The sequence below is a fragment of the Lepidochelys kempii genome, chromosome 11 (genome assembly GCF_965140285.1).
Source record: "Lepidochelys kempii isolate rLepKem1 chromosome 11, rLepKem1.hap1, whole genome shotgun sequence".
Lineage (NCBI taxonomy): Eukaryota > Metazoa > Chordata > Testudines > Cheloniidae > Lepidochelys > Lepidochelys kempii.
In genome coordinates this window covers 61,830,056-61,842,648 of record NC_136390.1, presented here as the reverse complement: position 1 = coordinate 61,842,648, position 12,593 = coordinate 61,830,056, and the positions used below count along the sequence as shown (strand labels likewise).

Genomic DNA, 12,593 nt, shown 5'->3' with positions numbered 1-12,593 from the left:
CCCTGAAGGTCATCTAGTCCAACCCCCTGCTCGAAGCAGGACCAATTCCCAGTTAAATCATCCCAGCCAGGGCTTTGTCAAGCCTGACCTTAAAAACCTCTAAGGAAGGAGATTCTACCACCTCCCTAGGTATTCTTTAATGCCATGAAATTCACATTTGCTGCAAAGCTTTACCCCAGAATCTCACCTTTAAGTTTTTAAAAAATTAACTTTCTAGCCCTCATGGTTGCAAAGAAAACCCTGACAATATGAACGGACAGAGGTATGGCTACATTACAAGCGCCACAGCAGCACAGCTCCAACTATACCACGGGGGGCTCTGTCACTCCAGTAAATTCACCAAGAAGCAGTAGCTAAGTCAACAGAAGAATACTTCCACTGACCTAGCTACATCTACAGTGGGAGTTAGATCAACCTAAGTACGTACCAGAGATTTTTCACAGCCCTGAGCGATATAGCGAGGTATGGTAGAGTTAAACCCTTTCTGAGTCTACAGAATAGTTGAGGGGTGTGAGCTGCTCCATTCACCTCAACTGGGTGTTGAATCTTCAACCCAAAAGATGATAATTTGAATCCTAACATTTTCAAATATTTCATTGATGGTCATTTTAACAGAAATATTCAAAAATGTGCTTACCTCACAATCTAAAATGGTCTCCCACGGCTCCGCATGTGCCAAAAGCGATGACTGCCCCTACTCAGCTGCCAGAACTACCAGCTTGCCCCTGACAACTATCTATAGTGCGGATTGTACTATGTATCACTGTACCTATTTTGCAGGCCACTCAAGGACTCAAACAAAACCAGGTGTTTTAAAGCACTGAGAATTCTTGTGTCACCTAAAGTTGACCCTTTTTAGTTCATTGTTGTTGGCAATGGGCATCTGACAAGGAAAATCTAACTCTCAGCTTAAAAAGAACTGACAACTGAATTAGGACATGGACCTTGTAGAATGTTGAATGAGATGTTATACACATGAGGCTCTCTGGCACACACTAACCATACTACTTTGCAAATAATCAGCACAACAATTCTATAAACTAGGATGCATATGAGAAAATAGGATGTAAAAAGAGTGAGCCATGAACAGGATCGATGGACAGCTAAATAATATCCAGGAAAAGAGATAATACAGTGTTATTCTGCAGCATTTGCCAAATTAAGACTAGTATACATAGCATTACTACGTCTGTATTCTGACTCTCTACTCCGTCATTTCAGTTATATAATGCTGTAACTCATTAGTTACACCAGCTTATAAAGAAAGTAAAGGAGTGCCGAATCAGGCGCATTGAGCTTTTTGAGCAAAAACCAAGCCCACACTCTCTCTCTCTCCTGCATGATGTTTATATGACCCATCTGACATTCAAATTCTGCAGAATCTAGTCTTAGTTTTTTACCTTACATTTGCAAATAAAACCTTCCAAAGGTGACCCAACTGTAACTGAACTGTGGTGCTTTCATGAAACTGCACACAGCCTGAAACAATGGTCCTGTGAGGTATAAACTCCCTCGCCATCTTATTTGTATGTTAGCACTAATGCCTAATGAGAACAGCCATATCAACATTAAAATGATCAGCAATTAAATAGTCTGTAAAATCAGGAAGTGGGTGGAAGTGAAGGCCTCAGAGAATGGTGACTGGATGCTGCAGGAGGAAAGAAAGCGCAGAAAGAAAGGAGGATGAAGAAAAATAAACAAAGGATACAAACAGCGGTGGTCCTAAAAAAGAGAATTTTGCCACTGAGTGACGCTGAATTGGACTATATGGTATTGAACAAATAATGAATGAGGATAATTACTAAAAGTTCAGGTACTGCACAAAAGTTATAGTCTAGTCACACTCTTTACTTAAATCTCCCACTAATAAGAGAAGAGATTCACTGTGAATTAAGGATATTATATAATCCAAAAATTATACTCTATCTAACAGAGCGTAAATAGAATTCAGCCCTCTCCACAGAATGAGCTGGACACCCCTTTTTCAAGGACAAATTAATTTAGTTCACAAAGCAAAGCTATATATATATATATATATATATATATATATATATATATATATATATATATATATATATATATATGTGTGTGTGTGTGTGTGTGTGTGTGTGTGTGTGTACCAGTTAAAACAATTTCACGCTTCTTAAAAAATATAAATGACATGATACTTACAGCCACAACAGATTTCAGACTATTGTCGGTGGGGTGTGCAGCACCTGGGTGGAAGCCAGCAGGTGGGCCCAGCGCTGGGTCACTGCTCCTCCTCACTAGCAGCGGTGTGCCTAAAAGACAAAATAAAAGGTCAAGAGTCAAAAGAGCTTCAGGGTAAAGCTCTGTGCAATCTAATTCAGAAGACGTACAGCTTACTTTTTCACACAATCTAATTTTTTCAATAGGTGCCTGTAAATTATTAGATCTGATAGCATTCTGTCATTTATTATCCACTGACATGTAGACATGACAAAAGCTGTAGACCCAACTGCACAATCCTCCACAATGGCAATGCTAAATTGACCAAACATACGCTAAAATAAAAAAAATGCTGGAAAGCAGGGGTAAGTGACATTCTTTCAAAACCAATAAAATAACCACTGCAGGGCTTTATGGCCATATGTATAACCACATTCCAATATGCAAACCATATGCCCACTTTAAGGAATAATCCCGTAGGGTACAAAGACTCTGCTAGTTTTGTTAGTTTCTAGTGATAAATAGTGGTTAGGTGTCCAGGCTGACATTTTCAGATGTACCAACAGCCTTTCATGTCTCAGGCCAGCTTTTATTTTATTGTTTTACTACAGTCACTAGCTTAGTAAAATGGGATCTCAGGATCATATTCCAGTAGTTCTCTCCTCTCATCAAAGGTATCCCAAAGCAGTATGGGCAATTACTCATCTGTCTCAAGTCTTTTATGCAATGCTCTGAAAGATTATAGTCCCCTATTCAACATGCACGTGAGGCCATTTGGGCTGCAATGCCACAAGCAGAGAAATAATTTACTTTTCTAAGTCTCTTTTCCACAAGACTTAAATGGCACATCTTTCTGCTTTCCCAGTGCCTGACTCAGGAGGGGCCTGAGGCTCACACAGTCCAGACAAAACAGAGGTGGTGGTGTTAGGCAGAAGCAAGCATCTACATCTATTGTAGTAGTAGCAGTATCTGTTCCACATTACTGAGCATGCCTAGTCCCTCTGTCAACAAGTTTCACAGCCTTGGCAGTTCTTCTTGATCCCTGTCTTGTGCCTGGATTCTAAGGTAGCATCTGTGGCCAAATGCAGTTTATCTATCTATCTATGCACGCACTTGGCTCACCTATCGCAGCCACTTCTCTCTGATTTGGATCTCACCAAAGTTATTCACGCCTTTATGACTGCCAGTGCACTCTATCTGGGGTTACCCTGGAAGACCGAGATGATATCAGTACACATATTTTTGTGACATTAAATTCCATCCGAACTGATGTTTATTCCAAACATTCTGTTCACATCTGTCCTGTAACTTTACCACTTTTCTTTAACCTGTCATATCTCAAATATATTCATAGATACTAAGGTTAGAAGGGAACATTATGATCATCTAGTCCGACCTCCTGCACAATGCAGGCCACAGAATCTCACCCGCCCACTCCTGCGAAAAACCTCTCACCTATGTCTGAAGTCCTCAAATCGTGGTTTAAAGACTTCAAGGAGCAGAGAATCCTCCAGCAAGTGACCCATGCCCCATGCTACAGAGGAAGGTGAAAAACGTCCAGGGCCTCTTCCAATCTGGAGGAAAATTCCCTGGAGGAAAATTCCTTCCCGACCCCAAATATGGCGATCAGCTAAACCCTGAGCATATGGGCAAGATTCACCAGCCAGATACCTAGTGCTTGAGACAGTAGGCTTTCCTCCTCTCTCTAGACACCTTTGACAGTAACATTCTGGACCAATTTCAGGTCTAACAATAGCACAGAATCTGCTTGATTCCACAAAATTAGTCACACACCTTTCTGCTTATAAAAGTTACTTTTCCTTCCTCATCTAACCTTGACCTAAACATAGTTACTGCAATTGGCCAATTCAGTCCTTTTGGACAGACTCCATGTTTGTTTCTTTCCTGTGAAGGTTTAATTCCTACCTACCTTCAATGACAAGTCCACGTATGTTTCAAGACCCCTCTTCTATTGCACTGCATAAATTTCAGAACACTGCTCTATTTTATCCATAGGCACATTTACCTTTTTGGTCATCCTGTCTTTATTTTTCCCCTTAACTCATATTTTAATACCAATTATATTACGTTTACAAATTTTGACCCCCAACTCTAATCCATCCACTTTCTCTGCCTGCCTTCAAACTACAAACTACATCTTCTACAAACTAAATCAAACTACATTTTCATCTCAACTTCCTTTAGCTAGATATCTCAAAATAAAAGAGCTTGTAGTGGGCATAAGAAACATCCTCAATCTTACATAAAAACTCTCATCTCCCTTGATTTTAACCTTCCATTTAACTGCACGGTCCGTAACCCTGGCATCATCCTGGACTCTGATAGTCTCTCTATCTCCCACATCTCTCATGTCTTAATTTCCTCTCACTTCAACTACTGCAGTACCTTTTCTGTGGCCTCTCCAAATGACAGCTAACCTGTATCATGTGCCAAATGCAATTGCCTGCGTCCTCCCATGTGCAGAGAAGTATGTATGTCCACATCCCTCCCATCCTCAAACAACTTCACTGCCAAGTCAAACTGGCCCTCTTTTTTTAAAAAGCCCTCCATAGATATACTTCAGCTTCTCTCATTGACCCAGTCTCTCTTCATACCCTTTCTTGGTGACCCAGCATTAACCTCTTTGTCCCTTCATTCAGTCTCACCATCGTGAGCATACCGCACTCTCCTCAAAAGCTTTGGATGTCGGGACTAGCCTTACTATGTCACTTTGCCCCACTGACTCAATTTATTTCAAATCTCAGCTGAAATTATCTTCCTCCTTTGCCTAGGTCTCATTTTCTCTCTTACTCTCTCTACAAGTATTATTTGGCTGTGTAGCGGTAACTTTGTTGTCAGGCTATTCAAAGTGAAACTATTGTTAGCAAGCCCTGCCAGTCAACATTCTGGAATCCTGCAGGACATAAGGTCACTTATCTAGTCACTCATTGGGGCATTAACTCTCACTCAGTAAAATAGCGGATCTGGATTCAAAAATATATTAAACCTCAAGAACCACAACAATAGTTAACTAGATAATTATCTGAATGATAAAAATATGGTGGTTGATCATTTGTATATTGATAGTTTGTTAGATGACAGTGAAATATTAAACCTGAAACTTGGGATTCATAATGGAAATGCCAGCTGAAACCTAACTGTAGGTTAACTAACGGTCTTGATAAAATTATGTGTGAAACATTTATTTTATAGACAAGCCAACAGCTTCAAAGCACTCAGACTTGAACAAACAAGCCACTTCTTGATTGCTCAGATATGCTACCTATTCTTTAAAAGAAAATTTTGCCTTGTAGGAACAGGCAGTTTCGAAAGAGCTGTCCTCAATTTCCTTTTTCTCTTCTCTTCCGTAATGATTTCAAAACAACTCTTGAGACACTAAAATTGAATCAGTTGGTGTCTTATAATTGCCCATTCCCTTTTCATGTAATGCAAACACCATAGAAGAAAGATCTATATCTCTAAACTACCAAGGCTAGTGTCAGATTGGTATTTTTGTTAGTATCTTCCAAAACTCAGTGATTCTTACTCTAACTCCACCCAAAACACTTTTTAAAAGGAAAGCTAAAAACAATTATACTTTATAGGCCACTATCCCAACCTCATGACTCCCTCCTCTCAGGGTCACAAATCAAGATTTGCAGGGAGGGAAGAATTTACCCAACACCTATTAGTAGGGGAGAAAAACATCAGCCCCAGCCCCCTAGGTCACGCCCCCTTCCAAAACCACACCTCCTGCAATTTAAAAACATTTCCCTTTTTTGTATTGGTTTCTGTGACTGCTTCGTCTTTTCCTTGTCATCCCATCATCTTCTCATATCTTTTCCTATATTGTATGCGCTTTCCTACCCCCATATTTTAACTGGCTGTTTTCTGTTATTACTTCTGTCTCTCGCTTTTCTGTTGGATTTCAGCCATCCCCTCCCACTTATCTAATCACATACAAGCCTTAGAAAGTTTATCTGAAAATTAATAGCTAGATGACCTATCAGCCAAAAGACATGCACAAAAGATGGGCTGGCCTACTGTCCAAAAACAATGCACACATAAAGGAGCCAACACCACCCCCTTTAAACCTAAGTGCTCCAAAAGTAGAAGGTGCTAGTGTCCCTACCAAGTTGCTATAGCTGGACCCCTGCTCAGGGGCTCCATCTTCCATATCAGTCTCTGGATAGTAACTTACATATTTGAAGTTTCTACTCTCCCAAGACTGCTGGGAGAAGGGGCATTCTCTCTTTCATCCAAGAGCTTCTTGGCTAATAGGATGAATCAATGTGTGTTTGTTATTCTACCTTTCCCTTAACTTTTCGGCTGCTGCCAGGTGGTCTCCCCTGCTCTACTCAAGTCACAGCTTCTGTTTTTGAGACCTCTTCCCATTAAAATACTTCAGAAATCTCAGCTCAGTCACCAGTGCTAGGTTCTCCAGGAACAGCTCTGCCCCCAAGAATTGGTGATATTAAGGCAGAAGGCAAACTTTCCTGCTGCTTGCAACAGCTACCCCCAAAAAGAAACCCCATCAACAAAACTAACAATACAAAGGATTCCTTCAAAAGGTTGAGTGGTGCTCTCACATGTGCTCCCATCTTAAATGAATATACTTTGTAACAGTGCCATCTGGCGCATGACTCATGTCATAACAGTCTAATAGGCCCATTGCTCAAGAACTGGGAGGGAAATGGTTTTCCCATTCTGCAAAAATTTTCAAGATTTCAAACATTTTTCCAGTCCTGAATTGGGACAAAGTCAAAAAAAATCTCAAAATTTTTCACAAACCGAGAATCCAAAAAAAATTTGGATTGTGTGAATTAAAACATTTTTGTTTTGATAATTCTGAAACGTTTCATTTAATTTTGATCTTTTAAAAACGTTTACCTTCCTTGGCATGAAATTCCAAAACAAAAAAAAGTCATTTTGAACCAAAAAACAACACTTGGCTTCAAAAACATCACAACGGGACATTTAAATGATTATTTTTTTTATGTCAAATTGGGAGATTTGTTAAAGCCAACCATTTCCTGCAAATAGTTTCAGTTTGACGAATCAGCATTTTCCAACTCTAGAGTTTTTTGGCAGAACATTCCCACCCAGCTCTACGACTATTCCATTACTATTGCAGTTACTACTTTGTTTTCTTCCTTTCATACACTAAGCATATCACCAATTTGCATCAACTCAACATTTAGCTTATATTTCTACTTACTTGGGCAAATTTCCCACTGAACTCTCATCAACCAGTCCCAACATTATAAAGGTTGGTGAACATCATCAACCTCAAACTGAATCCAACAAAATGAGAAAGGAAACTTGCAACAGAGAAATAAACCCAGTCAATTCTGTGGTTCCCACTCTCTCAAACTGCATTTTCTCATGGCTCACAAACCATACTTAAACTAGAGGAAGATACATCATTTATACTTTTGCTGCCTTTATGGCCTGGATCATTTGGTCCAGTAATAAGAATAGCTCCCATAAAAGTTTACAGTTTTAACCTTGATTATGAACCTAAGAAAAAACAGTCAAAAACTGATTGCTGTACTGGCTGTGTTCCATTTTCTTCTTCATTTCACGGAATAAAAGGTTAAAGATCAAGCAAAGCTACAGTACACGTAAGTGGTAAAGAATCTGAAGCGTGTGTGTGTGTGTGTGTGTGTGTGTGTGTGTGTGTGTGTGTGAGAGAGAGAGAGAGAGATAACTATAGTCCTAACAGTTCAGTGCCACACACTGTCCGTGCATCATATGCCAGTGGTCCCCAATCTTTTGAGGGTTGCACCTCTCCTTACCCTGTCCATGCCCCCGCACCCCTCTGGAGCAGGGGCTGGGAGGGGCTGCAGCTGCGGGTGGGGCTGGAAGCTGGGCCCGGGGCTGGAAGCTGGGCCCGGGGCCAGGTGTGGTCTGCTCCCAGCCCCACCCCCAGCCTTGGCCCTGGGCCAGGAACAAGCTGGGGGCAGGAACGAGCTGCACCGAGGCTGGGGATGGGGACAGAGGCAGGGCTGGTGACGTGGCTGGGGGCAGGGCCAGGCCAGAGCAGAGGTGGGGAGGGGCTGGGTGGTGCTCCCATCCCACCTCCCGTGGGGGCTGGCCCAGGCCCCACCGCACCCCCTGGACATTCCTCTGCACCTCCCGAGGGGAGTGCGCCCCACAGTTTGGGGACCTCGGTCATATGCTAGGATCAGTTGTATCTGAAAAACTATTTCCCAGCTAAGTAGCATGCAAACAAAGCCACAGAAAGTAATCAGAACCCAGTGAGTGGCATTTATTTAAGCTTATCTTATTGCAATAAACAAAGCCAAGGCCATTTGTTTTCTGCAATTAAATGGCCAGCCATGGGAAAACCAGATACTATTTTGGTATGTCATTTACTGTTTCAGGTATTTCATAAAAATACTTTCCTACTAAGTCACTAGCTACTACCCTGTGAAAGAGACAAATAGTGTGGAAATCAAGGGTCTACTGTCACTTTACATGATACACCTAAAAAATCCATTTGAGAAAGCTAACAAGAATTAAAAAACTGTAATAAGGACGTACATAGGCTTGGAAGAATTCAATGTTTTTTTATAATTTTGATGGATAAGATCCATGTTTATTTTAAAGCTATTTTTAGATTTTCATCCATTTAAATTTTCACAGTTCCCCAAACTTATGGGGGAAAGGTTAGACAATTATTTAATGACGGTAAATGCTGAGATTCAAAAAGTTAAAGCTTTATTACTGTTACAACAAATTTTTAACATATACAAAGTAAATATCTTTACATAAAATTTTTATAAATTCTCAAGCAGCATTTTTCTTACTTTGCCTATCTGTAAATTTTGATTATTACTGATGGAAATATGTTTTCATAGGTAGGTGTGTGTGTGTGTGTGGTGAAATCGATGTTTACCAACAGTTACCAATAAAAACTGAATCCTTCCAAACCTAGCTGTACAGTACACATAGATAATGGTACCTTGATAATACATTCAGTAAAAGCATGGCATGTGCCCATTACACATACCTATCTTGAATGTATTCACTACTATCCCCCCTGAGAACACGGATAATACATACTGAGCACCATCATTCTTTTTCCATACAGTGCAGAACTAGTTTAGATAATTGGACACCTTTTTTTTTTTTTTTTTTAAATAAAGACAGGCAGTTCTATCATCTTTTTCCTTACCTCAATTAGGGAACAAAGTGATCTTGTTGGTTTATTGAGTCTTATTTAAGGGGGTGGAGAGTTCCTCCTCCTTACTCTCCTTTTATACCTTATGTTTCTATATTATTCTACTTATGCTGTGGCATTGGCTTTGAATATTTATTATAATAATCCATGTAAGATCAGATACACAATGCAGTTCTTTCTTTGAATGCCAAAACACAACATCCTTTTCTGGGCAGGTCAAGTAATCAGATTATCTTGATACACTATTGTTTGCAGGTAAAGTATTTGGTGGTATTGTAAACCCCCCAAACTTATGTTCAAGAACTGAAAGTATTATCTCATCTTCTGTGAGATTCACGAATTCCAGATGACAAATTCAAATGTACCTCTAAAATTGCAAATGCCCCCCTGTGACCATATTTTATAACCTCAATTAATGCAGGGATTTTCCGCCTACTCTATAGTTTTAATGTAGAACCAAAAATTCAGCATCCTATTGGACATTAAATGCTGTAATGTACACTTGGCTGTGTCAACATTATTATTATATATTTAAACTTTGACAAAGCTGATAAGAAAACACCCTGCAATCTTTCTCCCTTAAAGTAAACTGTGTATTATCTAGTTTCAACTAATGTAGATCCACCATATTCAATTTATCTAGCACCACATTGCCAAAGGATTAGTATCTACAGAGATTCACTGTTAACAATACATTTTCCACTAACCCTTATGTTTTGGAAAGAATATTTTTTTAAACTGAAATAATAGTTGAAACAAGCATATGTTATAAACCACAGCCCTTTTTACACGTAGATTTTAAATTAATTACATTATGGAAAATAGAGGAGAGTAGTTCTGCTATTTGAGCCCAATTAATAACTGAAACATTTGGATAAATACAATGTCAGAGGAAACATCTCCATACAGAATACACTGAAACACTACTTTATTTTTATTTCAGAAAAAAGTTCATAAATGTTTTTATGAGATATGAATGCATACACTAAACAGGTTACTTTCCCCTCTGCTCTAAGACACAATTCACTTGCTCTGTGTAGGCTCAAACTCAACACTTTTCTTAGTGTCTGACTTTAGAGAACATAAGTGAGCAATAACACAACAGTCTATTCCAAGCCTTCTCCTTCAACATTGTTATACACAGGTGAGCCACATAAGGGCCAGGGCGGAAGCCACAGACTTGGAGAAGACCCTCCCTTGATTCTCTGCTCACCCTCAGCAGCAAGATATCTTCCATAATGAACACAGCCTGTGGAAGATGTGGGGACAGTAATGATTATAAAGCACCCCCTACAATGCTGGCTTTCCCCAAGAGCCACGTGCCCAGTGTACAGCATAGTCCTAGAACACTGATTTCCCCTGCCCCTGCGGTTACTCACCATTTTGGGGGTCTTGTGGCTCATGTGTGTTTGCCTGGGATCAGCCAGTTAGTGACATGTATGTGAATAGTGGCTGTGTTTCAAATCACTGAATCAGTGGTCTGTGTGTTACAAACAATACTGCTTCCGTAAAATGTTGCATTTTGACTTCCCAGATATGACCATGGGAGCCCAGCCTCCTGCTTTGTTATTGCTGGCTGAACAGCTGCACAGAATTAGAAAGCAGCCACGAAGAACTAGAGAGGGCTTTCTGCGTGAGATCATGATGCATTCCGTGACCGAAAAACAAGAATTGAAGGAGTGGCGGGACAGCGAGAAGAGGGACCGAAAGGACAACATGGCACCCCAGAACAAAGCCCTGGAGGGCCTTTAAATGGCCAAAAGCACAAACAGTCATTCTGCACTTGCTCAGCCTGTTGTTGAGCTGCTTCTTGCTGCTGTCAAGTTGCCCCATGTATGGCTTCATAAGCCACGGCATTAACGGGTTGGCAGGGTCTTCCAGGATCACAATGCATTTTGAATTCCCCTACGGTGATCTTCTGGTCCAGGAAGAAAGTCCCTGCTTGAAGCTTCCTGACCAGGCCAGTGTTCAGAAAGATGCATGCGTCATGCACCTTTCCAGACCAACCTGGGTTAATGTCCGTGAAACACCCATGGTGATCCACAAGCGCCTGGAGAACCATTGAGAAATGCCCTTCTGATTAATGTACTCAGTGGCTAGGTGGTCTGGTGCCAGAATTGGAATATGCGTGCCATCTATCACCCTCTGCAGTTAGGGAAGCCCATTTGTGCAAAGCAATCCACAATGTCACGTACGTTGCCCAGAGTCTCAGTCTTTCAGAGCAGGATGCAATTAAGGCCCTGCACACTTCTGTCAACACAAGTCCAGTGGTTGACTTTCCCACTCCAAACTGGTTAGCGACCAATTGGTAGCAGTCTGGAGTGGCCAGCTTCCACTGTGAAATCACCATGCGCTTCTCCAGTGGCAGGGCGGCTATCATTCTCGTGTCCTTGAGCTGCAGGGCTGGGGCGAGCTCATCGCACAGTCCCAGGAATGTGGCTTTCCTTATCCAAAAGTTCTGCAGCCACTGCTTGTCATCCCAGACGTGCATCACGATGTGATCCCACCACTCAGTGCTTGTTTCCTGAGCCCAAAAGTGGCATTCCATTGTGGTCAGCTCCTCCGTGAATGCCACAAGCAATCTTGTGTTGTAGCTACTACGCGTGGAGAGATTAATGTCGAACTCCTCTTGCCTTCGTAGTTTAAGGAATAACCCCTCTGCCACTCGTGGCGTGCTAGTGAGAGCGAGCAGCATACTGGTCACCAGTGCAGGATCCATTCCTGCAGCTCAAAGAGGCAGAGCGCGCAGTACACAAACCGTTGAAAGATGGTGCCAAATGTGGACGAAAGTACAGGGATTGCTGGGATACAAAGCAATGCATCATGGGGCATTGGGACAGGACCCAGGATGCCCCATGACCCCCTCCGTCTTCCCACAACTCTTAGCAGCAGAAGAGGAAGAGGTGCTCAGTGGGATAGCTGCCCAGAGTGCACCGCTCCGAACACCGCTGCAAGTGCCGCAAGTGTGAACATGATATTGCGCAGGCAGCTGTCAGTGTGAACACACAACAGCGGTTTCCCTTCAGCGCACTCTGAGCAGCACGGTAACTCTGCCAGTGTAGACATACCCTTAGAGTTCTTTGCTCTCGACTACTCAGCAGAATGTCCAGTTTCTCTCTGCATCAACTCTGAAATCCGATTCCTCCCTTTTTATTTCCTCTAGGCTTGGTGTTGCAGGTAGGTGTTGTGGGGCCTTGTCCCCAGAAGAGATCATTAG

At 41.5% G+C, this 12,593-nt stretch overlaps 1 protein-coding gene across 7 annotated transcripts in view; it reads right to left on the bottom strand.

Annotated features, from left to right (window-relative positions):
• Positions 1-12,593, bottom strand: part of PARD3B (par-3 family cell polarity regulator beta) — a 602,509-nt gene that overhangs the window by 360,977 nt on the left and 228,939 nt on the right. For all 7 annotated transcript variants that reach the window (XM_073306519.2, XM_073306521.2, XM_073306522.2 and 4 more), the window contains one exon: positions 2,173-2,282. In XM_073306519.2, the coding sequence (XP_073162620.1) occupies positions 2,173-2,282 (110 nt within the window). The remainder of the gene's footprint in view (positions 1-2,172; positions 2,283-12,593) is intronic.